Source organism: Oryx dammah, unplaced genomic scaffold (assembly GCF_014754425.2).
Source record: "Oryx dammah isolate SB20612 unplaced genomic scaffold, SCBI_Odam_1.1 HiC_scaffold_26, whole genome shotgun sequence".
Taxonomy (NCBI): domain Eukaryota; kingdom Metazoa; phylum Chordata; class Mammalia; order Artiodactyla; family Bovidae; genus Oryx; species Oryx dammah.
In genome coordinates this window covers 16,487,383-16,514,677 of record NW_024070210.1, presented here as the reverse complement: position 1 = coordinate 16,514,677, position 27,295 = coordinate 16,487,383, and the positions used below count along the sequence as shown (strand labels likewise).

The 27,295-nt window shown below is 47.2% G+C and overlaps 1 protein-coding gene and 3 long non-coding RNA genes across 6 annotated transcripts; 3 read left to right on the top strand and 1 right to left on the bottom strand.

Moving 5' to 3' along the window:
• Positions 1 to 3,038: 3,038 nt before the first annotated feature.
• Positions 3,039 to 5,256, top strand: LOC120852705. Of its 3 annotated transcripts, none has more exons than XR_005718618.1 (3): positions 3,039 to 3,145; positions 4,608 to 4,687; positions 5,099 to 5,256. It is a non-coding gene; the product is annotated as an uncharacterized LOC120852705 (long non-coding RNA). The 3 variants fall into 3 exon arrangements; XR_005718619.1 differs by lacking the exon at positions 3,039 to 3,145 and adding an exon at positions 3,152 to 3,311 and having other exon boundaries at positions 4,613 to 4,687; XR_005718620.1 differs by lacking the exon at positions 3,039 to 3,145 and adding an exon at positions 3,152 to 3,311.
• A 4,047-nt stretch (positions 5,257 to 9,303) lies between these two features.
• LOC120852704 lies at positions 9,304 to 13,853 on the top strand. Its single transcript, XR_005718617.1, has 2 exons — positions 9,304 to 9,413; positions 10,651 to 13,853. It is a non-coding gene; the product is annotated as an uncharacterized LOC120852704 (long non-coding RNA).
• A 3,678-nt stretch (positions 13,854 to 17,531) lies between these two features.
• LOC120852703 lies at positions 17,532 to 21,605 on the bottom strand. The gene is made up of 2 exons (XR_005718616.1): positions 19,916 to 21,605; positions 17,532 to 18,567 (listed from the first exon to the last, which is right to left on the bottom strand). It is a non-coding gene; the product is annotated as an uncharacterized LOC120852703 (long non-coding RNA).
• A 1,850-nt stretch (positions 21,606 to 23,455) lies between these two features.
• FOS (Fos proto-oncogene, AP-1 transcription factor subunit) lies at positions 23,456 to 26,895 on the top strand. Its single transcript, XM_040226065.1, has 4 exons — positions 23,456 to 23,766; positions 24,567 to 24,818; positions 25,214 to 25,321; positions 25,445 to 26,895. The coding sequence occupies exons 1-4, from the start codon at positions 23,626 to 23,628 to the stop codon at positions 26,084 to 26,086; spliced, it is 1,143 nt and encodes a 380-aa protein (XP_040081999.1). The 5' UTR covers positions 23,456 to 23,625; the 3' UTR covers positions 26,087 to 26,895.
• The last annotated feature ends 400 nt before the right edge of the window (positions 26,896 to 27,295 follow it).

Sequence of the window (27,295 nt, the reverse complement as noted above, 5' to 3'; positions counted from 1 at the left end):
TTCAGACAAATACTCAGAAATATGACATAATTTTATACCTAATCTCTGACCCTTATCCATTTCTGTTCTTGTAGAGTCAGCCAGTCTCCAGCCCAGCTTTAGACTTCTAGCAGGGGACCTAGTTAGCCTAAGAGAATTAATGAAGCCATCTCTGGCTCATGGAGAACCAGAGTGGTCAATGAGAGCCTGGGGGCCAGAATCCATTTCTAAAGAGGTGGACCATCTCCAGTAAACTGGATCTGGGGGCTTTGAACCCTCCCAGACAAATATGGAAATGTCTCAGGACTTCACCCTGGACCCACATCGCCACTGACTCTGAGGGAAGGTCCTCCCCTTTGCTCTGGGTAATTAAGAGCACAGTCTCAGGAGTTACCCAGTCCTGGGTTTGAATCTCACTCATGGCCTGTGCAGACTTGCGGAAATGAACTGTGCCTACAGTCTTCCATCTGTCAAATGGGGATAATAATAGAACCTACTTCATAGGGTTGTTATAAGGATTAAATAAATGAATCCATATCAGCCATATAAAGCATGCTAAGCACTCAATAAATGTGGGCGGTGGTAATTATCTACACCTTGTCTCCATTTAAAAAGTAATTTGGTCTTGAGCCTACAGTGTACATTATCACATCTGGTAGGGAGAAGCCTGGTGAACAAAGCCTGTGGCCTTGCCAGGCCCTGCAGCCATGTGCTTGGGCCTCTCTGGAAGAGGAAATGGTCTCATCACCCGCTGTCTGGGTCACGACCACTTTCTTCAGGGAAGGGCTCTGTGGCCTCGTCTGCTGGACGGGCTTGGTTATGACGAGCACCCAAGCCTGGCTCTGCCACCCACTCCCGCAGCCTGTGGAGAGGCACACACCCACCTGCCCAGTAGAATGCTCTTCCATGCCATGCCAGGCTCTCTGGTGCAGGGGAGGGTCCCATGGAAACTAGTGCACTTCTGTAGGTTCTTCTACTGACCTGGCGGGATGACTGTGGCTGTCACCATCACCAAGATAATGCCTGTGTTCAGCGAAAGGCTATCGAGGGTCCAGGGCAAGAGAAGTTTCTAGACGTGGTAGAAAGGCCCTTTTCAAGCTGACTCGGGAGTCTCGGAAGTCAAGGGTGGAGATGACAGGGTGGGGTCTGGGGACTAGGTCTGTGTCTGATTCCCATGGTGTCTTTAGTCCCCTGCCCAGTGATGGCTCCCTAGGAACAGCACACCACAGAGTGGTTAAGCATGTGGGCTCTAGAGCCAGACAGCCTGCTGCCTTGGCACTGTCTTATTAGCTGATGACCTCTGGCAATTTCCTTTTTTTTTAAAAAAAGAATTTTTAGTTTTTTTATGGCTGTGTTGGTTCTTAGTTTTGATGGGCAGGCTCAGTAGTTGTGGTGCTTCACTTAGTTGCCCTTTGGCAGGTGGGATCTTAGTTCCACCACCAGGGATGAAACCTGAGTCCCCTGCATTGGAAGGTGGGTTCCTAACCACTAGACCACCAGGGAAGTCCCCCTCTGACAATTGCCTTAACTTCTCCCTGCCTCTGTTTTCTTATCTGTAAAAAAGGAGGATGATAATAATAATATCTCCATACCTCTTTGCTGCTAAGTCGCTTCAGTCATGTCCAACTCTGTGCGACCCCAGAGACGGCAGTCGACCAGGCTCCTGCATCCCTGGGATTCTCCAGGCAAGAACACTGGAGTGGGTTGCCATTTCCTACTCCAATGCATGAAAGTGAAAAGTGAAAGTGAAGTCAGTCGTGTCCGACTCCAAGCGATCCCATGGACCGCAGGCTACCAGGCTCCTCCATCCATGGGATTTTCCAGGCAAGAGTACTGGAGTGGGGTGCTATTGCCTTCTCTGCCATACCTCTTTAAGTTGTTGTAAAACTTGAGTTTTCAAAAAAGTGCTTAGAACAACGTCAGGCATGTAATAGGGTTAAGTGTTAATTGTTATTTCCCACATGTTAGGGATTTTAATTCTAGATAGAGGCTTAGGTAAGTAACGGTGCAAATCCAGATTTATAGACTATTTGATCTTGAAGTCTGCTCTCTTTGAATGCTACCACCGTGTATGAAAAGAATACCTTACCTTGGATACTTCAAGAAGGCCCAGATTTCAACTTCAGGAACAAGAGTCCCCCGAAGTGTCCAAACTTTTGCGACCCCATGGACTGCAGCCCACCAGGCTCCTCCATCCATAGGATTTTCCAGGCAAGAGTACTGGAGTGGGTTGCCATTTCCTTCTCCAGAGGATCTTCCTGACCCAGGGATTGAACCCAGGTCTCCCGCATTACGGGTAGACTCTTTACCGTCTGAGCCACCAGGGAAGTTCCCCAAAGTAGAACACAATTGTCAGACCTTGGATTTTTGTTTTAGATAGAGAAGTTAAACTGCCTATGGGTAGTAGGGATTTAGCCCAAAGGGACAGAATCAACCATGCCCTGGTCCCGGATCCCAGGGCAAGTCTAGTAATCTTGCCCTTTGACCTGAATCTGGGTGACGTTAGTAACACAGGAATAGGTGAAATGCCAGCCACACTTGGCTGGCCCATAAAAAGGAAATACTTCCCACACCTTGCTTTTGCACACCGAAGGCCCCCAGGTAAAGGCATCCCTGCCACAAGCCTCTGGCTTTAATGTCTGGGTGTGACTGCAGGAACCACCCAGTACAAACCGGAGTGAACCGGCTGCCCTTTCCCTACTCGGCTGCCAAGTCAAACAGAACACAGAGAACACAAATAGAATCGTCACAATAAACTGGTTGTTGGAGGCAGACACAAGAGAACCCACTCCCTGGCATGGCCACCCTCTTTGCGGGTCCAGACATGAGGTGCTCCGAGGGCTGAAGAAGGTGTGGCCCATGGGCATTCCTGCCCAGCGAGAAACCCTCTGACTTGTTTGTGCTCACTGCCACCCACATGGATCCCTCCAGGGACTGCTTGCCAAGACGGGAGGGAGGAGGGTGTCCCCCAAGCTCTGGACCGGAAAATGCCCTTCCCACCCACCCACTCGACTAATGTTAAGGAGGGACCTTTTCAGACACTTTACAATCCTAAAGGCATCTGCGGGTTTGGAGGAATTCGTGCTAGACGTGCTTCTCTGAAGGGTCAGGCACAGGGGCGGAGAGAGGAGAAGAAGCAGGGACCAGGCCCAAGTGACGGCTACAGGTAAATCTGGGCGGAGCTCTCCAGGTAGCCTGCGAACTTAGGTGGTGCCCTCCCTAGCCTGGGGCAGGTCAGAGTCTCCCAGAACTCGCCCAAAAGTTTCTGCTGTGTGTGCTCTGGGGCATGTCTCTCTTTGCCTCTTGGATCTCAGGCCAATGAGGAAATAGAGGTGAGTCCTAGGAGGCTGGGACAGAGCCACGTTTTTACTTTGTGGTGTCAGCACCTTTTCATGAAGTTCTAGCAGATCTCACAAAAGATCTTTAATCTCTTCTCTGCCTTTTTGAAGAAATAAATTTTGTAAAAAAAGGGGGCGAGAGTTTCCCTGTGGAAAGGTAAACTGTAAAGTGACCCAGGTGGAGGTTTTCTGGGCATTTCACCTCATCTCCTGGGAATGCAGGCAGCGCAGATACTCTGAAAATGGACATCTGAGTTGGAAGACTGGCTCTGTCCCACATCCTTGGGCAAGTTGCTTAACTGCTTGAGCCTCAGTTTCTTTGGTAGTCAAGATGGGCACAAGAAAACTTAGTTCACAAGAAATGTTGGAAGGATAAAATGATATCACATATATGAAAGCAAAGAACAGTCTATATAGTTTGGCACATTGAAGGGCCAGACCAACCTTGCCTTCAGTTATTTTCTTCCCCCACACTCATTGTCAGTGGCTTGCTGGGTTCTTGATTGGCCTGAAGAATTGGAAAAGAGATCTAGAAAGAGATAGAATCTTATGGTAAACAAAACTGTCTTATTCTAACTTAAAGTTTTAAGTGGGGAAGATAAGGACTGCTACTCCACTTTCTTTCTAGCTGGTAAGATAGGTTATTTATATGTCTGTGGGTAAATCATTTCAATGCTTTACATTCTCATCTAAAACAAAGCACAAATCACTTCATTCTTACACCCAAATTGACTCAATCTAATCTATCCACAAGTTGGACCTTTCCATTAACCATACTTTGGCCACCTGATTCGAAGAACTGACTCACTGGAAAAGACCCTGATGCTGGGAAAGATTGAAGGCAGGAGGAGAAGGGCATGACAGAGGATGAGATGGTTGGATGACATCACCAACTTGATGAACATGAGTTTGAGTAAGCTCCGTAAGTTGGTGATGGACAGGGAGGCCTGGAGTGCTGCAGTCCACGGGGTCACAAAGAGTTAGGCACGACTGAGCAACTGAACTGAACTGATTAACCTAACTTGAGATTTTTCCCTTTTCCGTATGCTTTATGCTCTAGGTGTTGTATTATGGGGGTACGGGTGGTGTGGGTAGTACAACCCACATTCTCAAAGGGGTCTAGTTTGATCATCAGTAAACAGGAAAAAGTCAAAACTATCATTACCTTCCTGAAAATGTCAGAATTAGTAAACTGCTGCCTTGCCCACAGTGCTGGGATAAGCAGAGTCTGCATAAGGCTTGAATATGTGTCATGGTCTCAGCTATTATCTGGGGATTTTTGTTTCTAAGTGCAGATGATGGCTTTGTTCAACTCACTAAGCCCTTCCTCCTGTGTTCAGCCAACGTTTGCAGAAGACTGCCGTCTTTTAGTAAGTAGGAACCAGACAGGAAAAACATTATGGTAGAGATGGGTGGATGGGGGCAAGGGTTTGAGGAGTGCTGGTCAACTGGGTACACACCTGGGGAGTGGCAAGAGAGTGGGAAGGGAATCGAAGGAGAACTGTTTAGAAAAGGGAGTCAGGGAAGTGAGTAATAGGCAGGTCAGAGGATGGAGCAAGGGAATGCTGAAAGGGAACGGATATGCTCTGTGGGCAGATAGTAAATATCTGAATGGGAGCACAGGAAGGCCTAGCATGGAGTAACAGGGAGGCAACCCTGAGGGGCTGATTTGTCAGTGATGGAAAATGGAATTGGATGTGTGTTGGTGCAGGCATAGAGGGATCTCAGACAAAGTCCAAACACCATTCATTTTAATGAAATGCTTCGTCTTTATGTTTCAGCCATCAGAAACAGATGCTGTCATGCTCACTGCCATGGCTTATTTTGAATTCCAGCAACTAACACCCCTTTGGCTTTTCCTCAAAAATAAAAGTCACAGTTTAAATTCAGCCAAACTTGAACATTATGATACTTGGAGAAAATTCAAAGCCCTGGCCCCTTCGGTTGTACCATATCGTTCAACTGCAACATTCTGTTCAGGGTGGTTGCCCTCACATAGTCATCTCAACCCTTCATTCCCCTGTTAGCTGGTTTGGTTTTATTTACAGTTTGTTACCACAATATTCCTGTAACTATTTCCAGAGTTGAGTGAAGAAAAAGGAGGCTCGCACACAGATTTCTCACACTGGAGTTAGCTTCTATCAGTTCAGTTCAGTTCAGTCGCTCAGTCGTGTCTGACTCTTTGTGACCCCATGAATTGTAGCACGCCAGGCCTCCCTGTCCATCACCAACTCCTTGAGTTCACTCAAACTCATGTCCATCAAGTCAGTGATGCTATACAGCCATCTCATCCTCTGTAGTCCCCTTCTCCTCCTGCCCTCAATCCCTCCCTGCATCAGGGTCTTTTCCAATGAGTTAACTCTTCACATGAGGTGGCCAAAGTATTGGAGTTTCAGCTTTAGCATCAGTGCTTCCACCGAACACCCAGGGCTGATCTCCTTCAGAATGGACTGGTTGGATCTCCTTGCAGTCCAAGGGGCTCTCAAGAGTCTTCTCCAACACCACAGTAAAAAAGCATAAATTCTTTGGCGCTCAGCTTTTTTCACAGTCCAACTCTCATACTGATACATGACCACAGGGAAAACCATAGCCTTGACTAGATGGACCTTTGTTGGCAAAGTAATCTCTCTGCTTTTTAATATGCTGTCTAGGGTCATAACTTTCCTTCCAAGGAGTAAGCGTCTTTTAATTTCATGGCTTCAATCACCATCTGCAGTGATTTTGGAGCCCAGAAAAATAAAGTCTGACACTGTTTCCACTGTTCCCCCATCTATTTGCCATGAAGTGATGGGACCAAGTGCCATGATCTTAGTTTTATGAATGTTGAGTTTAAGCCAACTTTTTCACTCTCCTCTTTCACTTTCATCAAGAGACTCTTTAGTTCCTCTTCACTTTCTGCCATAAGGGTGGTGTCATCTGCACATCTGAGGTTATTGATATTTCTCCAAGCACTCTTGATTCCAGCTTGTGCTTCTTTCAGCCCAGCGTTTCTCATGATGTACTCTGCATAGAAGTTAAATAAGCAGGGTGACAATATACAGCCTTGACGTACTCCTTTTCCTATTTGGAAGCAGTCTGTTGTTCCATGTCCACTTCCAGCTGTTGCTTCTGACCTGCATATAGGTTTCTCAAGCTTCTATAGTCAAGACCAAATTAAGCAACGGAGAAATCAAATCTTCACTTCCTACTGACCTAGGTTTTTTTAGAGCCTTCCCATTTTTCAGTATCAGGCACCTCAGGGGCTGCTAGGGACCTCAGGGGCTGCTAGCGGCTTCCCAGGTGGCGCTAGTGGTAAAGAACTGGCCTCCCGATGCAGGAGACTTAAGAGACCCGGTTGGATTCCTGGGCTGGAAAGATCCCCTGGAGGGGGAAATGGCAACCCAATCCAGTATTCTTGCCTGGAGAATCCCATGGACAGCCTGGCGGTTTACCATCCATAGGGTCGCAAAGACTCATACACGACTGAAGTGACTTCGCAGGCAGGCAGGTAGGGGTTTCCACATTTTCTCTCTCCAGCTCTTGAACACGGTTCCCTCCCTCTAATCTTCAACAAAGCTCTAAACAATCAGTGTCTAAAGTTCTGCTTCTTTTAACGTATAAAAGCTAAATCCAAACTTCTTTACGAAAGTGAGAGCCACTCCGTCGTGTCCGACTCTTTGTCCATAGAATTTTCCAGGCCAGAATACTGGAGTGGGTAGCCAGTCCCTTCTTTAGGGGATCTTCCCTACTCAGGAATCCAACGCAGGGGTTTCCTGCGTTGCAGGCAGATTCTTTTTACCAACTGACCTATCAGGGAGATGATTCCCCTTGATTCCGGAGTTTACTCCAAGAGTGGGAAAGTTTCCTACGCTGGGTTTTTTCCCCCCTATCTCCTGCGCAAGGGAAGTTTGGCCAAGTGGTTGTACTGTGGGCCGCTGTCTGGAGGAGACGGCGGTTCCGGAGGTCACCCTGACAATTATGGCCGACTAAGGGTGGAGGGGATGGTCTGGGTTTGGCCCTCAGTATGGAGTCACAGGCAGCACAGAGAGATCTTGGCTCAGGACCCGGGGCTGCAGCGTGCTGGGGCAGCCTCGGGGGTGTCCTGGCTTTCCACGGGGTTGGGGAACCCTCTCTGGCCCGGGGGCGGGAGCCGCTGTTCCACCAACTGGTTACGGCTCCACTGCCGCCTCAGCACTTTCTAATTCCGGCTCCAAACAACAACAGCTAGCAGCTGCAGCCATAGCAACAAGCCCCGCCCACCCGGCCCCGCTCCCGGCAAGCGGCACGTGACGGCGACGCCTGCGTCGCTCCCTCCGCCCTTGGCGCTGCGGGAGGGCGGGGAGATGACGTGTACTCAGTCGTCTCCTTGGATATAATGCATAGACGTCAACGTCGCCCAGTGTTTAGTGTGTAATGTTCCTCCGTCTCTATGGGAACGTCAGGCGGCCAAACACAGACCCCAGCAACAGGCTTCTGATTGGTCCGTAGCTTCCCAAGGCGGAGCTTCATCTTCCGCGCCCGCTCTGCTGTGTTGCTGTTTTGGTTGTTTGTGTCCCGCTTGTTTATTTCTCTAACAGATCCTGGAGGTTGGAGTCTGAGATCCCCATCGCCAAGGATGGGAACCAGGTGGAAACGTAGCCAACGTGCAGCTTTCGCCTGCCGATTACAACCCAATAGATGGCATGTTTCCCTTGTGACCAAGTCCCTTCTGAGAGTCCGGGGCCGAGGCCCAGCGTCAATCACAGCCCAATACTTGGTGTTTCACCCTCTGACCGCCCCACCTCCACCCATCAGCATCACATCTGAGGCCATTACCCTTTCAGCCTCATCCCACAAACTGTGTTGCCTTCACACTTAAACTTGTTTATGCTCTCAAGGGAGCGGGGCCGGGGTACGGGGTGCTTTCATACATAATGCCAGGATTCAGTGCTACTCCCTGCAGAATTTGGCTACATTTTTTTCCATCTGGTCTTAATTCTGTTGAATGACATCATTGGTTTGTCGTTCCACCCATAGATGCCCAGGTTTCCCGTAGCCTGAACAGACACCAAAGGATCCCCAAAGACCTGCGTGGGTGCTTCAATTCGTGGGCTAGTTGAATATTAGGCTTTTCTCCCTGCCCATTTTAATTCAAAGCTGGGGGGCATTTGACTTTTCCAAAAGAGACAGAAATAAATTGAGGACAGAAATGGGGGAGTGTTAAAATCTGCTATTAAATCCCATATTTCTTGATATATAATAGCAGTAAACATTCTGAGTCCTGAATGTTTCCAGAAACAGTTTTAACCTACCCTCGGCTCCCATCAGTGAAACCAGGTTAACATCTGGCAAGAGATAGTGATCTAGCCTCAGGGTTTTCAGTCAGGTTGTGCCCGAAAGAATGCCTTAAAATCTTAAGTTATGGTGTCAAACATAATAAATTTTCACCAGCTAGCTCATGCACATACAAGTCAGATGTTTCATAAAAGGTTTAGATGACCTGATAATATGTTTTCAAAACCCAAAGAGTGAGTGAGAGAAAGAGAGAGAGAGACCCTGATGCAACCTCAAGTTAAAACCAAGAAAAGAAAAGAAAAGTACTTTTGTAGATTGGAATTGATAAGGAGTAAGGAGGGTATCTATTCGCTCTGTTCTAATTTTAACCTGCCTTTCCCCCTTTATCTCCTCTGGTAAATAGTCTTGCTAACTGTCCTCCCCCTGCCCCTAGGCCAGCCTCATAGCCCATAATTTCCTTCAGAGATGTGAGTGAAATTAAATGAAATTGGGAGCCTGCTTAATGCAAATAGGACCAAAGGGCACAGCTCTGTATCATAATGAACTTCATTCTGATTAAGTCACAGGGACTGCAAGTGCTTACTATTTACCGAGTAAATATATTAAATTGCCAGGCAAGTCTCCCTCTTGTCCTGACACTGCCAGGGAATATTTGAAAGTCTGATATAAGATCATTTCAAAATGATCAAACATCTCTTTCTAATTCTATCATCTCTCTTTATGTTTCCAGGAATACAGAGTGTCTTGGTCTCCGAGAGCCAATATATCTGGGTTACACCAGAAGAGGAATAATGAGGCAATCTTTGTACTGTTCAATGAAAATGACCTGAAAATCTGGAAGAGGTGGCTGAAGGCACTTTCTCAGTTTGGATGAGGAAGTGGGGAGGAAGGTGAAAGATGACAGAGTCTCCAAGTGCCTAGATTTGACTCCAGCATGTGAACTGGATTTCATGATTCTGTCCAAGGGCATCAGTTATAACTTTAGAGCCTCCATGCCTTTTTCCATCTCCCAGACTTATTTCCTTTCTTCTTAGTTGTTTTGTTGTTGTTGTTCTTTTTAAAAAATATTTATTTATCTATTTAAATTGGAGACTAGTTACTTTACAATATTGTAGAGGTTTTTGCCATACATTGACATGAATCAGCCATGGGTGTACATGTGTTCCCCATCCTGAACCCGCCTCCCACCTCCTTCCCCATCCGCCATCCCTCAGGGTCATGAGCACCCTGTCTCATGCATTGAACCTGGACTGGCGATCTATTTCACATATGATAATATACATGTTTCAACGCTATTCTCTCAAATCATCCCACCCTCGCCTTCTCCCACAGAGTGTGGTTGTTCTTTGAACCCAAATATAGTCATGGGCCATGGTATGTAGCCCAGAGAGTCACAATTTAATTAAATACCATTACATTTGGTATGTAATTCAAGAAATACCAAGTAGATTATAGTTTTGATGGTACTGAAAGCGGCAGTTTATTTCATATGAGTTTACATGCACACACACACATGTACAGATCCTTTCTGCCCAGTGGTTTGGCTGAGCTGCTCCATTTAGCTGACCAGTTTCAACCTAAGGACCGTGATGTCCTGCTAGACTATGGATTTCTTCAAACCACAAGACAATTAATCTCCCCAGCCTATTTCCTCATCTATAAAATGGGGTCTGGAGAACTCACTGACCCCACCGGTTTGCTCTGACCTAAGAGCTTTGTAACGATGTAGTGATCATTAATGGGCACTGTGGAAACACCAAATGGTTGTTAATTATAAATGCTTGATAATTAGTAATGGGTGCAGTTTTCCCCAACACCTCCTGCCTTAGTACTGAGTGGAACCGACACCCATCAGGTTTCCATGGCAAAGGGGCCTTGACCCAGGCCAGAAAGTGTAGGAGCAATGACCTACATGGCCTTCCCAGGTCCAAGTGCATACCAGGCCTCTTCCACACCCTAGCCATGACTGAATTCAGCTTGCTGTTCACATTCCTCAAGTCTGGCTTTCCTTAGTTGTAAAAATGAAAACATTACTACCTGCCCTGCTTACCTCTTAGGACTCATATGAGGCCCACTCCAGGTAACTTGTGAAAGAGCTTCGAAAACTGTAAAGCAGAAAGCATTTTCCAGTTTAAAAATGTCTTATGAAGTGATCTGCATATGAATCAGTGTCAAGGTGGGCTTGAGGGGGTATAATTCATAGGCAGGCTGGATGAATCCCCACCTGTGTGATTTGCTATGTCCTATATGAAGGCCTGGGCTTCCCTGGTGGCTCAGATGGTAAAGAATCTGCCTGCAATGTGGGAGACCCAGGTTCAATCCCTGGGTAGAGAAGATTCCCCCAGAGAAGGGAATGGCTACCCACTGCAGTATTCTTGCCTGGAGAACTGCATGGACAGAGGAGCCTGGCGGGCTACAGTCCATGGTATTGCCAAAAGTCGGGCACAACTGAGTGACTAAACACACACACACACACATATCAAGGCATGCTCCCTCACCATTCCTAAAATTATCCATTTTCAGCCATATATGTCTTTGGCGTAAGCATTTGCCTCTCTCTTCAGATCTGAGTTTTAGAATACAGATGTTTTAACTAGTAATAAATCTCCTAAAGCTGAACATAAATGAGGTTATCAAATGGAACCACACAGGAGCCTTGGGTTCTTGGGTGAGTCTGAGAAACGAGTTGCTGGGAACCTAGAGAAGACTATCCATCTTATTCAAAGCTGGTCATCACAGGCGTGCAGGTTGCTGACAGAGGATCTGCAGAGCCCACCCAGCACACCTGTGCTCTCTCACACCTGCAGGGGGGAGACTCTCCTCCCCACATCCTCACCCAAAGCCTCAGAGGGCACTACTGCACAGTGACCCAGGACTTCCCACCCTGTTGGATAGCAGGGGCCAGCAAAGTTTTTAAAAAGCTGGTGAACTGACATAGGTTGCCAACTTTTAATTTTACCAAGTAACAACAGTTGCCATCATTTCATAAATGACTAAAGTGAAAGTCACTTAGTCGTGTCCGACTCTTTGCCACCCCATGGATTGTATAGTCCATGGAATTCTCCAGGCCAGAATACTGGAGGGGGTAGCCCTATACCTTCTCCAGGGGATCTTCCCAACCCAGGGATCGAACCCAGGTCTCCCACATTGCAGGTGGATTCTTCACCAGCTGAGCCACAGGGTATTTCAATACTCAAAAAGTCAAAAGGATGTGGACTGAAGGATTGAATATATGTATGTTTATGAAAACTCCTTGTTTTGTCTTTATTTCTTATCTTCCTTTGACAGTTCTCTTCATTCTTCATTCTCCATGGGGTGGTGTTGCTAGTGGTGAAGAGCAGACAGAGAAACCAAGGAGAGGTAAAAATCTGACTCAAGAACCATTTGAGTTTCCTGATCAGACTGGCTGCTTCTTGCAGTATGCATTTTTGGGTCACCGGTTTCTTTGGCAAAGGAGAGTAATATAATCTCACCAGATGGGTTCCTGGTAGTGGGACTGTAATACATTGAGTAATTCCCTTGGAATTGCTTCCACTCTGGGGCAGGTCAGTTTGTTTCTAAGGGTCTCATCCTTGCTTGGACCATGCCCCATCCACCCAAACACTTCTGGTTTTACCTGGAGAGTTGGGATAACTGACTGCCTTATACCTGATTCAGCCAGATCAGATAGAGGTGAATGTTGGAGACTGGCAAAGTTCCCAGAGGAGGAAACAAGCCTACCTTCCCACTGGGATCCCAGGCAGGTGCAGGAGACACTGGCACAGCCAGTTTAACCAGCATCTTGGGTAATATTTGGCCAGTAAGTTTTTCATACTTCCAGTTTCCTCTGGCAGAAGTGGAATCTCTTTATATTCTGTGGTTGCATGTGGATATAATGCAACCAACACCCTATTTCTCCTCTCTCTCTACCTATGAATGATATACAGCATATATATTTCTCTCAAAAGCCCAATATGAATAGGAGCTGAGGCTATAATTTAATTTTAAGCAATTTAACCATAATTAAGGCCCCTGAGACTGAATTTCTCTCTTACCCGCCACCAGCTACCAGAGAGTAGACACTTAGGGAAATAAATGCACTTATTCATGTTACCAAGTTACTACTTACTACACTGGGGAGAAAATTTAGTCCAAATATCTATTGTGGATTAGAAAATTATATGATCATTATTATTATTATTTTTAGATCATTATTTTTATATTAATTTTTATTGGAGTATAGTTGCTTTACAAAGTTGTGTTTATAAGATCATTGGTTTAAAAAAACTATTGAACCTATACAACCAAAATGGCATAATATACCTATATTATTGAATTTTGGTAAATATTAAATAACATAACAGTATCTGTAATACTGTTACGATCCCTGAACAAACACTCAATAAATATTAGTTATTGTTATTTCCATGCATTCAAGAAGTACTTTTTGAGCAGCCTTTACTTGGTCAGGTACTATATAAGGGGCTAAAGAGCCAATGATGAGTAAAACAGGCAAGGTTTCTGCCTTCCTCAAATGGGGAACTAGACATCAAACAAATTCAACCAACATTTACCTACCAGGGCTTCGCTAGATGCTTGGGGGTCCATTAATGAACTAAACAAATATTCTTGCCCTGGTGGAACTTATCTTTTAGACATTAGACCAACTGCTTTCTAAATAAGTGTATATTATTATGAATGGTGTCTAGTGCTATACATACAAAGCCTAGGATGGAACAAGGGTTTCTGAAGTGTTCCTAATTCAGCCTAGATGCTCAGAGAGTTTCTCTATGATGATATGATACTGAAGTTTGTGATCTGGATGAAGGGTAGATTGAGTTGAGAAGCAGAGTGGAATTAGGGGCAGAGAACATATGTATAATACTAGCAGCTCGTATTTAATTCATGCTTTTCATGTTATGATGCCTTTTCCCAAATGTTTTAGAGGCTGGGACTGCCAAAATCGGAAGACATCCCTGCATCAGAAGTTTGCATCCAGACTGAATTTCGCCCTGCACTCCAGAATGCATTATCGTTTGCTCCTTCCCAGGAATCACTGACAGTTGATGGTCGCTGCCTCAGCTTCCCTTGGTCTCATTGTCTGGAACAATCAGTACCAACTGTAGTAGGAATGACCGCTGAGAACTGAACTCCACTTCTTATTACTGGCTGTAAGGAAAGTCACCATAGTGCCCCCCAGAAATATGTCAGCATACATTTGCTGCTAGATTTAAATAATCAAGCATGAGCTGAATAATCAATTTCTGAGGGTTGAGCTACTCTCTTCTCCCAACCCACATGTAATCCTCTAGCCCACTTTTCCCTTTGCCACTGAATTTTCTCCCATTTAAGTTTTAATGCTCTTTTTCTGTCATTCCCATTAGCAACCTTTCACAGCCTGAAAAGCATTCCAGTTCTGAAATAGTTCACATAGTTCTGTGCAGACATAATATTTACGGGAACTGAAGATGGGTGGATTCTGATAATGGCTTGTGGGATGGTCTTCAGTCCAGACAAAATAACAAAGAATTCAAGAAACTAATACTATGAGAGTTCGGTCCCCCATAAATTTCCCAAATGTACTTGCTTAAACCCTGTATATCAGCAGAGTACAGGGGGTGAGAAAACTTGGTGTGTTCAGTGTTCTGTTTTACAGCACAGATTCTAAGTTGAACTCGGTTTATTGTCAGTAGCTCTGTAACAAAGGGCAAAATGGAATGTGCTTATTTTCAAATTCCTGTTAAAAAAAGGCCTTAGAAGACCTCACAGACTGCTTGAGGGCAATTTGCATCAGTATTTTTCAGAGCTCTCATGTAAGACTCTTCAAGCCTCTGAGAGAGAGCTTACCAGCCATTGATGTTTAGTGTGCAGCCATCTATAAGAAGGATCCATATGGGTTGTTATGGTACGAGAATGAAATAAAACCCTCCATGTCCTGTTTGAAGTTTAGTGACAGGTTAGGGAGGAAATTAAATGGGGAATGGCTGGGACATTTCCAAATTTGGTAGCAGTGATCCAAAAGTTGGTGTTTACAGTCTGTGGGAGGGACGGATGGTTTGTTGGTAGGTGTTATGGTCTGGTGGAGAGAGACGGTTTTTGGTAACTCAGACACTAGGGCTTGAAGTGCACCTTACAAAGACAGAGGGTTGCTGGGCTCCGTGGTTATATTTCTCAATACTTTACACTGGGAAGCATTTCCTCTACCCAGAATGCTCTGCTCCTTGTCCTTCTCATGACAAATGTCACCTCCTTCCACCCAATCCAAAGTAGCAACACAGTCACTCACAACATATGCTTCCACTTTAACTACTTGCCTAGCACTTACTTTTATATATTTTGTTTATTTGTTTTCTTGTTTATTACTAGACCATGAGCTTCATGTGAGTTTGTCTGTTTACTATGGATTCCATTGGCTGGCACACAGTAGGTGTCCAATATAGGTACTGAGTGAAGAATGAGGAATAGGATAATTGTACAGTTTGAATGATGAAAGGATTAACTATGTAGAGGCCATACCCTGGTACCTGTGGGTAGTTGTTTTTTCTTACGCAAGGTAATAATAATTTGAGGTCTGTGAAACCCCTTTCTTCCCTGGAGGGAATTCTGAAACCAATGGAAAAATAAAGAACCAGGAGAGAGATATCTGATAAGAATATAATTTAAGTTACTCTCAAACCAGATGTGAGAAATTAACACCTCAGGGCTGTTCTTATCTAAAAATACAATCTAAAATCACTTAATTTGAAACTCTTCCGTTTTCTCCATTATTTATTAATTTTTTTATGTCAGTCTCCGGTTCTTTTAGCATGTAGGCCAGAAATGAATGAGAAGGGTGAATATTCACGGTTCCTGGCTGGGAGCTATCATTCGGTGAACTTGGGAATTTGGCGGCCAATGTGTGGAGCGCTATTTGCATAACGACAGGTTTCCTGCACTTTCCCAGCCTCTTCACAACCCCTTGCTTCTCTCTTTTCCAAGTTTCAAAGCTTAAGCAGACATCAGCTGGATGACGCTCTGGGTTCAAATAAACTTGTTTTGGATGGCAAAGTACTAGTAGCAGATGAAGTCCCAGCTCTTCACCTACTATGAAGTTTCCTGTTCCTGGCAAATAGAGACTAGGGGAAAGCAAAGATTCCTCACCCACAGACACCCTTCTGGGCGAGTGATACAAGATTCATTCCAAACCAGTTGATTAATCTGGAGAAAGGAAGAGAATGGTTCTGTCAAATGATTCAAGTGAAGAATCCTGAGGGCTGATCCCATCCTTCACTTACAGCAATCTGGATGGAGCAGGAGCACGTGGTGCTCCATTTATAACCACAGAGATCAGCTCTGGCCCACAGAGGGCTGCATCCAGGCCTGAGGTGATCCTGTGGTATGTGATATTCTAGTCCTGTCCAGTGCATGCCGAACAATCAACAAATACTGACCTGGTCCCAGCCACATTCTCAACCATGGCTGGATTGCCCAAGAAGCCAAGGAAGTATATGCTGGGGTGGGGGTGGAGAAAGACTCAAGAAAGAAATTAGGAAAACTGTACCCATCTTTCTATTTATGGAGTGCTTGCTATTGTGCCAAGCACTGTTCCAGGCTCTGGAGAACCAGCAATTTTTCCATCCCTCATGGAACTTACATCCTGGCATTATTTTTGGCATATTTGTAAGTTTTTTTTTAAGTAAAAATTTATTTTGCAAATTGACATTGTTTTTATTTTGAATTACTTGGAAGGGTATCATAGTCATTTTAGTATCAGTGCCATGAAAGTTGTGGAAATGAAAGTGTTAGTCGCTCAGTCGTGTCTGACTCTTTGCGACCCCATGGATTATAGCCCACGAGGCTCCTCTGTCCATGGGATTCTCCAGGCAAGAACACTGGAGTGGATTGCCATGCCCTTCTCCAGGGGATCTTCCTGACCCAGGGATCGAACCTGTGTCTCTTATGTCTTCTGCATTGGCAAGTGTGTTCTTTACCACCAGTGTCACAGTTGGTATGAAGGTTTTATTATGGCCCTATTCACAGGGCTTTTGAACTAAAAAATTGGTTAGATTTTTACCTCTATATCCAAATAGTTTCTAAAAAGTTGCTTGTGGTATTAGGCCGAGTTTGTGGAAAAGAAAGGATTGTGGGATACCCCATCCGAGATGAAATTTCTTCTTATGCTGATCATGTTTCTGGATGGGACGGTTGTGGGTTTAAAACTAGAGCACCCATACGCTCTTGAATGACAGCTAGTGGAATCATTAATAAGCAGATATGACAAATCCATACAGTTCTAAGGATGGGTGTACCACTTGGGTTTATAAGCATCTAAATTATTATGCCTGATAAAGAAGGTACTGATCAGGATTTTGGTTTCCCTCACCTGAGAAAGATACCAGTAGGAAGCCAGCCATCAAGCCCCCTTATCCAAAACGAGAATCCATGCTGCCTTCCCAGCCACATAAACAACAACTGATGAACTTTCTGTTTAATGTTCATTCATTCCGCAAACATTTATCCAGTGCCTACTAGTGTCAGCAAGCTAAGGCCCGGAGGATAGATACCTATTGAATAAGATAGATAAGGTTCCTGCTTTGGTGGAGCTTGTGGCTTAGGAGAGGAAGAGAGACAACGAAAAAGTGCATACATAAACCAAGTAACCTAGTGATCAGTCTTCCAAAGAAAATAAAACCAAGTAATGTGACAGAAAGTGACTGAGGGGCAACGAGGAGGGATGCAGTGTTGGATGGGGGACAGGCTTCCTGGAGAACGTGAAAACTGAGCTAATAGTGATCATAAGGATAAGCCAACGTGTCCAGATCTGGGGAAAAGAGGGAACAGCGATTAGAAAGACCCAGCTCCTTAACCAGCTTGGCATATTTGAGGAACAGAAAGAAGGCCAACGTGCCTGTAGAGGAGTGAAGGAGGGAAAGTTGCTTAAGATGGAAGGTGAGGCCGGGGCTGGGTTACACAGTTGTGGTAGACCTCTGTAAGGGGTACAGATTTTTTTTTTTTTCTGAGTGTAATTCTGTATATTGGCCACTAAACAAGTTTGGAGGGATTTAGTATTTAGTGTTAGGATTTAATTCAGAGTCCCACTAAGTGGGAGAGGAGACTTTTCGTGCATGATCTGTCCTTATCTTCGTGGATTACCCCACAATCTCGGGTGGGTCAGAGTCTAAAGGTAGAATTCTTCAGTAGAATCAATTTTGGGATTTTCACAAGGGATCTGTAACTCATTGACACTCCAGGTAAAACAACAGTGGAGAAAATAAAAACTTAGCTGGGAGTTGGAACTGGAAGTTTTTTCATAGAATGCAAATCAGATACTAAACTAAGACACAAAATGTCCACATCAGAGGATGAACCTATGATTTATAGATCAGAAGGCCGCATAATTCTGAATTCCTACCTACTGGTCAGGATTCTTCTGGTTTTGGAAAGAGGATTTTTTTTTTTTTTTTTGCCTTATAATTATTAATGTCTCTTTTAAAGATCTTGCCATTCTTCTTGAGAAAGATGGTGGATTAAATGGTGTAAGCAATGCTGGAGATGTCTTAACACTTTGAGGCTCGTCATGTGCCAGCCACTTTGAGCCATCCTTAGCTCTGCCCGTGCAGATCATGAGGTTTCCCCATTGGATGGGAGCCCTGCAGTTGAGGTTTCTTAGTCAGGGTGTGGTGTTGTCCTATAGATTTAGTGACGTCAATGAGATTCCTTTGGAATTTTAGCAGCTAAATCCACCAGAGCTGAAGAAGGTCAGCTCAGGACACCTGGGGATCGGACAGCGTGGACAGACTTGCTTGTCAGAGGATGGGGAATGCAGCAAGGTTTGGCATTACTGACTAAATGGGGATCCAGTGCTGCTGGTTGTGGTGAAAGATCCCATGAGCTTGGGCTGAAATGTGTCCTTCTTAGGCTCCATAGCTGTTCCCCAGTTTCCTCAGCTCCAGATGGAGTGTGTGCCACACTCCACACAGAGCTTTGTTTAAATGCTTGCATTAGCAGAAGGACGGGGATCCCATTGAATCATCATCTCCTGTCAAAAAGCCAAGAGTTGTTCAGAATGGAAACAGTTTTTCCCAAAGAGGCAAAATTCCTAGTACTAATGAGTGGTGGTGGTGATGGTGGCGTGTGTGTGTGTGTGTGATAATGGTGGTGATAGTTCTGTGCCTCCCACTGTTTCAAAATAGAGACACTTTTTGTTCACTGTCTGAGCCATAGGGTGAGTAACCTTGACCCCTAAGGTCCTTCGCTGGGCTCATGTGAGTTTGTGAGTCCTGTGGGAATAGTGAAATGTTCCTCCTGCTGGGGTTCGGACATTTGGAATGGATAAATTAGAGAGTGGTGGTCACACAGTCATTGTCATTGCAGATAATGTGGCATTTATGTATGGGCATTGGCTGTCTCTCATGGAGCTCAATAACAAGGGTAAGTTCCATCTTTCATCACTAACCACTGGGGTGTTCTTTATTGACAGAGGCTGCACCAGCTGAAAATAGCCCAAACATCTTGTTATTTTCTCTTTCCCAGTTTTTGCCTATTCATATCCAAGGATAAAAGATTCAGCTTGTTCAGCTTTTTCAAAGAGTTAAAGAACATTCTCTATTTGATTTCTTAGTACCCATAAAGAACAAGAATATACAGTTGCCCTGCTTGGCTGAGAGCATTCATTCATTCATCAGTTCAATAGATTTTATTAAACACCTTCTATGGGCTAGGCGCTGGGGTAGGTGCTAAGTGGATATTTGTATATGAAAAAGACAAAGGCCAAAAGTAGGCAGATGCTAAACAAGTCTTAGAAGCGACTTCCCCCAAGTCCCTGAAGGAGATGAATTTGCTATACACATCTTCCTGACTTCTAGTCCCGTGCTCTGCCCACAATCCTTCACCGATAGACCACACTTCCCCAAATAAATAACTACTTCTGCATGCTGGGGATGGGTTGTGTGCGGCAGCATTTACGTAGGCGGCACAGACAGTAGCCTTTCACTTAGTGTTGCAATAACACCAGGCTAAACAATGTGCACTGACCTCCAGAGTGGTGAACAAAAGCTTGCTATAGGTCAGGCCTCTTAAATGCCAGAGAAGTGCAAAATAGGAAGAGTCTCCATCTGATAAGAAGCAACTGCTGAGAAAGAATGAATTTGTTTTTAATCTGGGTTAAAATCAGATATGAGAATCTATCCTTCTGTTCACTTTTGGATCCTCAGGTAGCAGGAACTCAACGCTTAGATAATCACAAACTATGTAAGTTTTGGTTTTCCATGCTCAGACTTGTCCAGAACATGGAAGCCTTGCCCTGTTGGAAGGCAGCACTGAACTCACAGAGGCACACACACACACACACACACACACACACACATCTGTCTCAAAGTTATACTGACCTTGGCCAGTGGCAAACATAATTTCACAGATTGCATCTGATTTCTCTTTATTTTAAGGCTACATCATGTGAGCTCCATATTAAAAATGTGATTTTGGCTGTCCTGAAATGGATACCATGAGTAGATTGAGATGTGAGAGTATGTTAGAATGATTGCAGGTTCAGATATCAGTGGGGCAAGAGAGGAGGTCTGAGATTATATTATCTGATACTACTGCTTTAGGTCGAGCACCTGCTTTTACTACCCAGATGATGCTCTGGCCCCTTTCAGTCTTTATCATGTTATATCCCAGAGGACAGTGGATCCAGATCCCGTCTCTGTATTGCAATCACTTCTTCTGATACCTGTCCCCACATTCTCTTCTGTTTCATAGCACCTTCTTATTTTTTAAATATTCATTTATTTGGCTATACTGGGTCTTAGTGGGTTGTGGGATCTAGTTCCTTAACTAAGGATTGAACCTGGGCCCCCTGCATTGGGAGCTTAGCCACTGGACCACCAGGGAAGTCACCCTGTTATTACCTCTGTCAAACCACCTACTGCTGTCCTGCATTTCTCTAATGACTTGTTGGTCCATAAGGCTGGAATCTCTCTGACAGTAGGGGCAGGTCCACTGTGTTCATTAGAGTAAGTACCAGCCCCTAGCAAGTGCCAGGCCATAGAAGGCTCTCAATAAGTAATCGCATGCATGCTCAGTCGCTCAGTTGTGTCCACCTCTTTGTGACCCCATGGACTGTGGCCTGCCAGGCTGCTCTGTCCATGGAATTTTCCAGGCAACAATACTGAAGTGGCTGCCATTTCCTCCTCCAGGGGGTATTCCTGACCCAGGGATTGAACCTGCATCTCTTGCGTCTCCTGCATTGGCAGGTGGATTCTTTACCACTGAGCCACCTGGGAAGTCCCAGTAAGTAAGTTCTTTGTTAAATAAATAAAAGAATGAGTGAATGCATGATTCTGTCTTTCTTAGAGGATGGATTTATTAAGTTTCCAGCTCTGTAGCCATAATGGTGCCAGAAAAGAAAGAGTTAAGCCTCCTCCTGTGGAGGAGACAGGCTTATCCAAAGACCTTTTTCCTTTTTTATTGGCAAGGGCTGAATAAATGATATATGCATAAATCCTGGATATAAAATCTTGACACATCCTTTAGGTGTTGGCCTGAACTGCTTCAAAACTCTAAGGGAAGTAAATGAAATCATTCTAGGTTTTCTCTTACGTGGCCTGAGAGCCAGTTATGAAGGGAAGGCAAGGCCAGACCCAGGAATTCAAAGCTTGACCTATTTTGCCCAAAGCTAATAATAAGAGAGATGGATTTGCCTTCTTAACTTTTTTTTTTTAATCAAGGACAATGAAACAGCCCGGCAAACGATAGAACTAGGTGAATGGAATGCAGCAGAATTGCTTGAGGATTCAGAGCATCTCCAAGTCTATGTTTATGTATTATGTGTTTTTCCTTTTCTTTCCCCCTTTTTATTTTTCAAGTGAGAAAAAAAAAAAGCGCCTAAATTCCCACCAACATAATCCAGTGACATACAATGATGAAACTCTGTTTTCACCTCTGCTTGTGACAGGGAATGCAAAAATAGCAAGTGGCCCAGTTCCACGAATCCCCGCCTCCCTACCCTAGCAGCTCTCACCCGGTTCGCATCTCTAAGAATGGAGGTTAGCGTCCAGCCGCGCGCGCAAGCCGCACTCAGCCCCCGGACCCCACAGATGAGGTCAGGCGGCGGGAGTGGCAGCAGTCGGGCCGGGGAGGCCGAGGCCCTCGGGGGAGCAAGGAGGGAGAGCGGCCTCGCCAGGCCGACGGCGCGCCCAGCCGCGCGGCGTCGCCTGGAGACGGCCCTGGCGGCGCAGTGTTTCTGTAAACAGCCGCTTCCCTGTTACTATCTATAGCAGGATCGCCTGGCTCCGGGGTGCGGCGGCGGGAGGCAGGTCGGCTGTCCCGCTCCCCGCGAGTCCCAAAGGATCCGCCCGCTGCCCTCATCCCGCCTCGCCCCTCTCCGGGTGCCCATCGTGCCCAACCCCCAACCCCGGCCCGAAGAGTGGGGGAAGGGACACAGGGACCTGTGTCTCTGCGGGGACCTGCGACTTCGCGTCCCGGAGGTGGCCGGCGCGCAGAGATTGAGCCGGGGGCAGTGTGACCCCGGCTGTCCTTTGCATCTGAGCGGGAGGCTAGAGGCGTCTGGGGGTGCTCAGCGCACTCCAAAGCACCTTGACCTGCCCACCAGCCCCCCACCCCCACCCCAAAGGGCTGTTTTCCAGGCCACCGAGCGGTGCCTGAGGTACCAGCTGCCGAAGATTCCGGCCTGGGCGCTGCTGGGCACGGTCCTTCCAGGCGCCCCCGGTCCAACCCCCCTCCCCTCTTCCAAGTCCGCGCTGGAAAATCACCGGCTTTGAGCTCCCAATAACCAGCTTCCTGGGGCGCCGAACCACCCCCACCTCCCCAGCAAGGACTTGTCCTGCCTCAAGTGCTCGCTCCATCCGGTGCTCCGAACTGACGACCTTGTCCACAGAACAACCCCCGCCCCACCAACACGCCCCGGGGCCCGAGCTCAGAACCAGGCAAACGAATCCTTCAGACATCCTTGTTGAGAGATTCTGCACGATGTTTATTGGCTAGTTTCTCAGGGGTTTGACAGCAACAGTAACATCTCTACGGCCAAGAAAAAAAAAAAAAAAAAAAACACCAGCAAAAACAAAGCGCCTATCCCCTTAAAAGCAAAACAAACAAACAAAACATATAGAATAAAAAGTACCCAGCATCGTAGATAAAGTAGGTTATCGTATTGTCTTATTTTGGATCCTTCCAAACCGCAGGAACAATCCTAGTAAAGCTGGAGTCCGGGGAGCTTGAGGTGAGGGGTTGAGGGTCCGTTTCCAGAGCTTGCACTGAATTAGGGCTAGAATGGGGAGTGAGGGTAAAGGCGCATTCCTTCGGGGGCCGAGGCTTAACCTGCTTGGCTGCGTGTACCTGTGTCGCCTATAACCTGAGCCTCATAACTCTTTCCCGGGTTTCCGTATGGAAGTAAAAGGGCGTCCCCGCCTTCGCCAACCCCATCCTCCCCCAGCCCCGGAACAAGGGTCCGCATTGAACCAGGTGCGAATGTTCGCTCGCCTTCTCCGCCTCCCCTCCCCCCGGCCGCGGCCCCCGCCTCCCCCCGGCGCTGCACCCTCGGTGTTGGCTGCAGCCCGCGAGCAGTTCCCGTCAATCCCTCCCTCCCCTGTACACAGGATGTCCATATTAGGACATCTGCGTCAGCAGGTTTCCACGGCCGTCCGCTGCAGTCGTGGGGGGATCCATCCCCGCGGCCCCTCATCTCGGCAGCTCCACCCGACCCTAGGAACCAGGGGGAGACAGGCCGACAAGATCGAGAAACTCGACAGCGCGGGGAACTGGGGGCGCTGCGAGGGCGGCGGAGGCGGCAAATGGGGACCCTAGAAGTAGCCGGGCCCGTGCGCCACCCCTCGGGAGCCGCAATGGTTGCGCCCAGTGACGTGTTGGGCTCATTCATAAAATGCTGTTATAAAAGCGGTGGCTGCGGCGCCTAGTACTCCAACCGCATCTGCAGCGAGCAAGCTTAAGGAGCTGACACAGAGCCTGCGGCGCAGCGAGCGAGCTAGCGAGCGACCGCGCACACCTACCCAGCTCTGCCCGGCAGCTCGCACCTGCCTCCGCCCCTGCGCCCCTCGCCCGGCTTTGACTGCTCGCGATCATGATGTTCTCTGGCTTCAACGCCGACTACGAGGCGTCCTCCTCCCGCTGCAGCAGCGCCTCCCCGGCCGGGGACAGTCTCTCCTACTACCACTCACCGGCCGACTCCTTCTCCAGCATGGGTTCTCCCGTCAATGCGCAGGTGAGGCTGGCTCCGCGCCGCCGCGGGGCCGGGGGGTGGAGGGGTCACCGGAGAGGAATCACCAAGGCGAGATGCTCGGGAAGACGAGTCCGGGACTCCTTTCGCCGGGGGCAGGGAGGGAGGCTTGCCCCAGCCCGGAGCAGCCCTCTCTCGGGAGCTTTTCCGAACTTTGTTCGGAGCGGCCCGCGAGCTTGTCATCAGAAGAATTGCTTCTTTTTTCCCGCGGCAGGCTCTTTCTGAGCTGTGCCCCCCGGCGCGCGCTCGCTGACTGATCTTTGACATTAGCTGGGGCCAAAATGTCCCAAAGCAAAAGACTAGCGAAGTAGAGCCTGGCGCCTCCGGGGGGAGGCGGCCAAAAGCGGCAATCCACACACCCCCACCTCCGCCACCCCTCCCTTCGCAGCCTGGAGCAGGAAAGGAGGGGTAGGGGAGGAGGGTGAAGCAGGCGGGTGTGTAAGGCAGTTTCATTGATAAAAAGCGAGTTCATTCAGGAGACTCCGGAGCGGCGCCTGCGTCAGCGCGGACGTCAGAGATATTTATAACAAACCCCCTTTCAAGAGAGTGATGCTGAAGGGATAACGGGAACGCAGCAGCAGGATGGAGGAGAAAGGCACTGCGCTGCGGAATTCTTGGGAATAAAGGGGGGAGACCTTTCATTCCCGATGACGGGCGTGTATAAAGACGCGAGCTGTCCATTGCCAGAGGGCTTCTCCTGCCTCTCTCCCTGCTGCATGCGGCACTGGGAACTCTGCTCACCCCCACCTGCTCGCTCACGTCAGTTTCCTCCTCTTTCATTCTAGGACTACTGCACCGATCTGGCCGCTTCCAGTGCCAACTTCATCCCAACAGTGACTGCCATCTCGACCAGCCCTGACCTACAATGGCTAGTGCAGCCCACCCTGGTCTCCTCCGTGGCCCCGTCCCAGACCAGAGCCCCCCACCCCTATGGAGTCCCTACTCCCTCAGCTGGGGCTTACTCCAGGGCTGGAGTCATGAAAACCGTGACGGGAGGCAGAGCTCAGAGCATTGGCCGGAGGGGCAAGGTAGAACAGGTGAGAGTTCTTGGCACCTTCTGAGGGGGAGGTGGGGGTCGACATTGTGGAGATGGGCAGCATAGGGGTCAGAGTGAAGCCACTGATGCATTGACTGGACACCCCAAATGGGAAACCCTGGCTCCAAGCCCTTTCCATCCAAGTCAGACTCTGATAGTCTCACCCAATGCCCTGATGTATAGTTTCTTCCCTTGTAGTCTGGGTTCTTCTTGGCTCTTTCTGAGATTCTTATTTTAAATGCAAGTCACACCCAGCTTGCAACTGCAGGTTAGAAATGGCTTCACAGAAGAGATGCCAGGAGCTAGGAAGCTGCAGGAGCTGGTTTCCCTGGGGTGGGTGAATGAAGCTGATGGCAGACACCGTTACTGAATGCTGCTCTTTTTTCCCCTCCCCAGTTGTCCCCAGAAGAAGAAGAGAAAAGGAGAATCCGAAGGGAAAGGAATAAGATGGCTGCAGCCAAATGCCGGAACCGGAGGAGAGAGCTGACTGACACCCTCCAAGCGGTAGGTTGAACCCATGGGTCACTTCTTTTTAAAACTTAAGGGGAAACTTGGAGACCAGACATAAGGGATCTGTGTCCTTGAGTCAGACCGTCTCTTATGCTTTCCTTTGCTCTCTCTTTCCAGGAGACAGACCAACTAGAAGATGAGAAGTCGGCTTTGCAGACAGAGATTGCCAATCTGCTGAAGGAGAAGGAAAAACTCGAGTTCATCCTAGCGGCTCACCGACCTGCCTGCAAGATCCCTGACGACCTGGGCTTCCCAGAAGAGATGTCTGTGGCTTCCCTTGATCTGAGTGGGGGCCTGCCTGAGGCTGCCACCCCTGAATCTGAGGAGGCCTTCACCCTGCCCCTCCTCAATGACCCTGAGCCCAAGCCCTCAGTGGAGCCCGTCAAGAGTGTCGGCAGCATGGAGCTGAAGGCTGAGCCCTTTGATGACTTCATGTTCCCAGCGTCATCCAGGCCCAGCGGCTCGGAGACCGCCCGCTCTGTGCCAGACATGGACCTGTCTGGTTCCTTCTATGCAGCAGACTGGGAGCCCCTGCACGGTGGCTCCCTGGGGCTGGGGCCAATGGCCACGGAGCTGGAGCCCCTGTGCACCCCGGTGGTCACCTGTACTCCCAGCTGCACTGCTTACACGTCTTCCTTCGTCTTCACCTACCCCGAGGCTGACTCCTTCCCCAGCTGTGCGGCTGCCCACCGCAAGGGCAGCAGCAGCAACGAGCCTTCCTCTGACTCGCTCAGCTCACCCACACTGCTGGCCCTGTGAGCAGGCAGAGAGGGGAGGCAGTGGGCATGCACGTGGCCACTGCCTGAGTCGGCGCATTACAGAGAGGAGAAACACGTCTTCCCTCGAGGGTTCCCGTAGACCTAGGGAGGACCTTATCTGTGCGTGAAACACACCAGGCTGTGGGCCTCAAGGACTTGCAAGCGAGCAGCCCCGTGTGGACTCAAGTCCTTACCTCTTCTGGAGATGTAGCAAAACGCATGGAGTGTGTATTGTTCCCAGTGACACATCTGAGAGCTGGTAGTTAGTAGCATGTGGAGCCAGGCCTGGGTCTGTGTCTCTTTTCTCTTTCTCTTTAGTCTTCTCATAGCATTAACTAATCTATTGGGTTCGTTATTGGAATTAACCTGGTGCTGGATATTTTCAAATTGTATCTAGTGCAGCTGATTTTAACAATAACTACTGTGTTCCTGGCAATAGTGTGTTCTGATTAGCAATGACCAATATTAAATTAAGAAAAGATATAACTTTATTTTCTAGTAGATAGAAATAAATAGCTATATCCATGTACTGTAGTTTTTTCTTCAACATCGATGTTCATTGTAACGTTACTGATCATGCATTGTTGAGGTGGTCTGAATGTTCTGACATTAACAGTTTTCCATGAAAACGTTTTATTGTGTTTTTAATTTATTTATTAAGATGGATTCTCAGATATTTATATTTTTATTTTATTTTTTTCTACCTTGAGGTCTTTTGACATGTGGAAAGTGAACTTGAATGAAAAATTTAAGCATTGTTTGCTTATTGTTCAAAGACATTGTCAATAAAAGCATTTAAGTTGAATGCGACCCACCTTGTACTCTTTTCATTCTGGAAGTTTTCTAAGTTTCTGGAAGGTATTGTCAGAGACTAATTTGTCAAGAAGGGTAGCTCTTGGAGGGGATACATCCCCTCTGTTTGATCCCTTATCAAATCAAGAGAAACTCTGGAGCTGACGTTGGAAAATTGTACAAACTCATGTCTTCACCTTGCAGTGCCGCTTCTCTCCCTACAGGTTCTGGGAATGGGAAACTGCTTTGCAATAGCTTTTGTGGGAACATATCTTCCTGCTTCTTTTTCTGTTTTGAAAGTCAAAGGGAGGGATATTTAAATCTGGCTGTGCTAATACTAAACTTAACCATCTAGGTCTTCTAGGAATCCTTTTAGCAAACAATTAAGCTTTGCATGAACCACTTTAATTTTTATTGC

Bases quoted from the DNA above. Each gene is read 5' to 3' on its own strand.
- FOS (XM_040226065.1), top strand. From the start codon at position 23,626: ATGATGTTCTCTGGCTTCAACGCCGACTACGAGGCGTCCTCCTCCCGC. The intron at 23,767-24,566 runs GTGAGGCTGGCT...CTTTCATTCTAG, and splicing joins GTTCTCCCGTCAATGCGCAG to GACTACTGCACCGATCTGGC. The intron at 25,322-25,444 runs GTAGGTTGAACC...CTCTCTTTCCAG, and splicing joins TGACTGACACCCTCCAAGCG to GAGACAGACCAACTAGAAGA.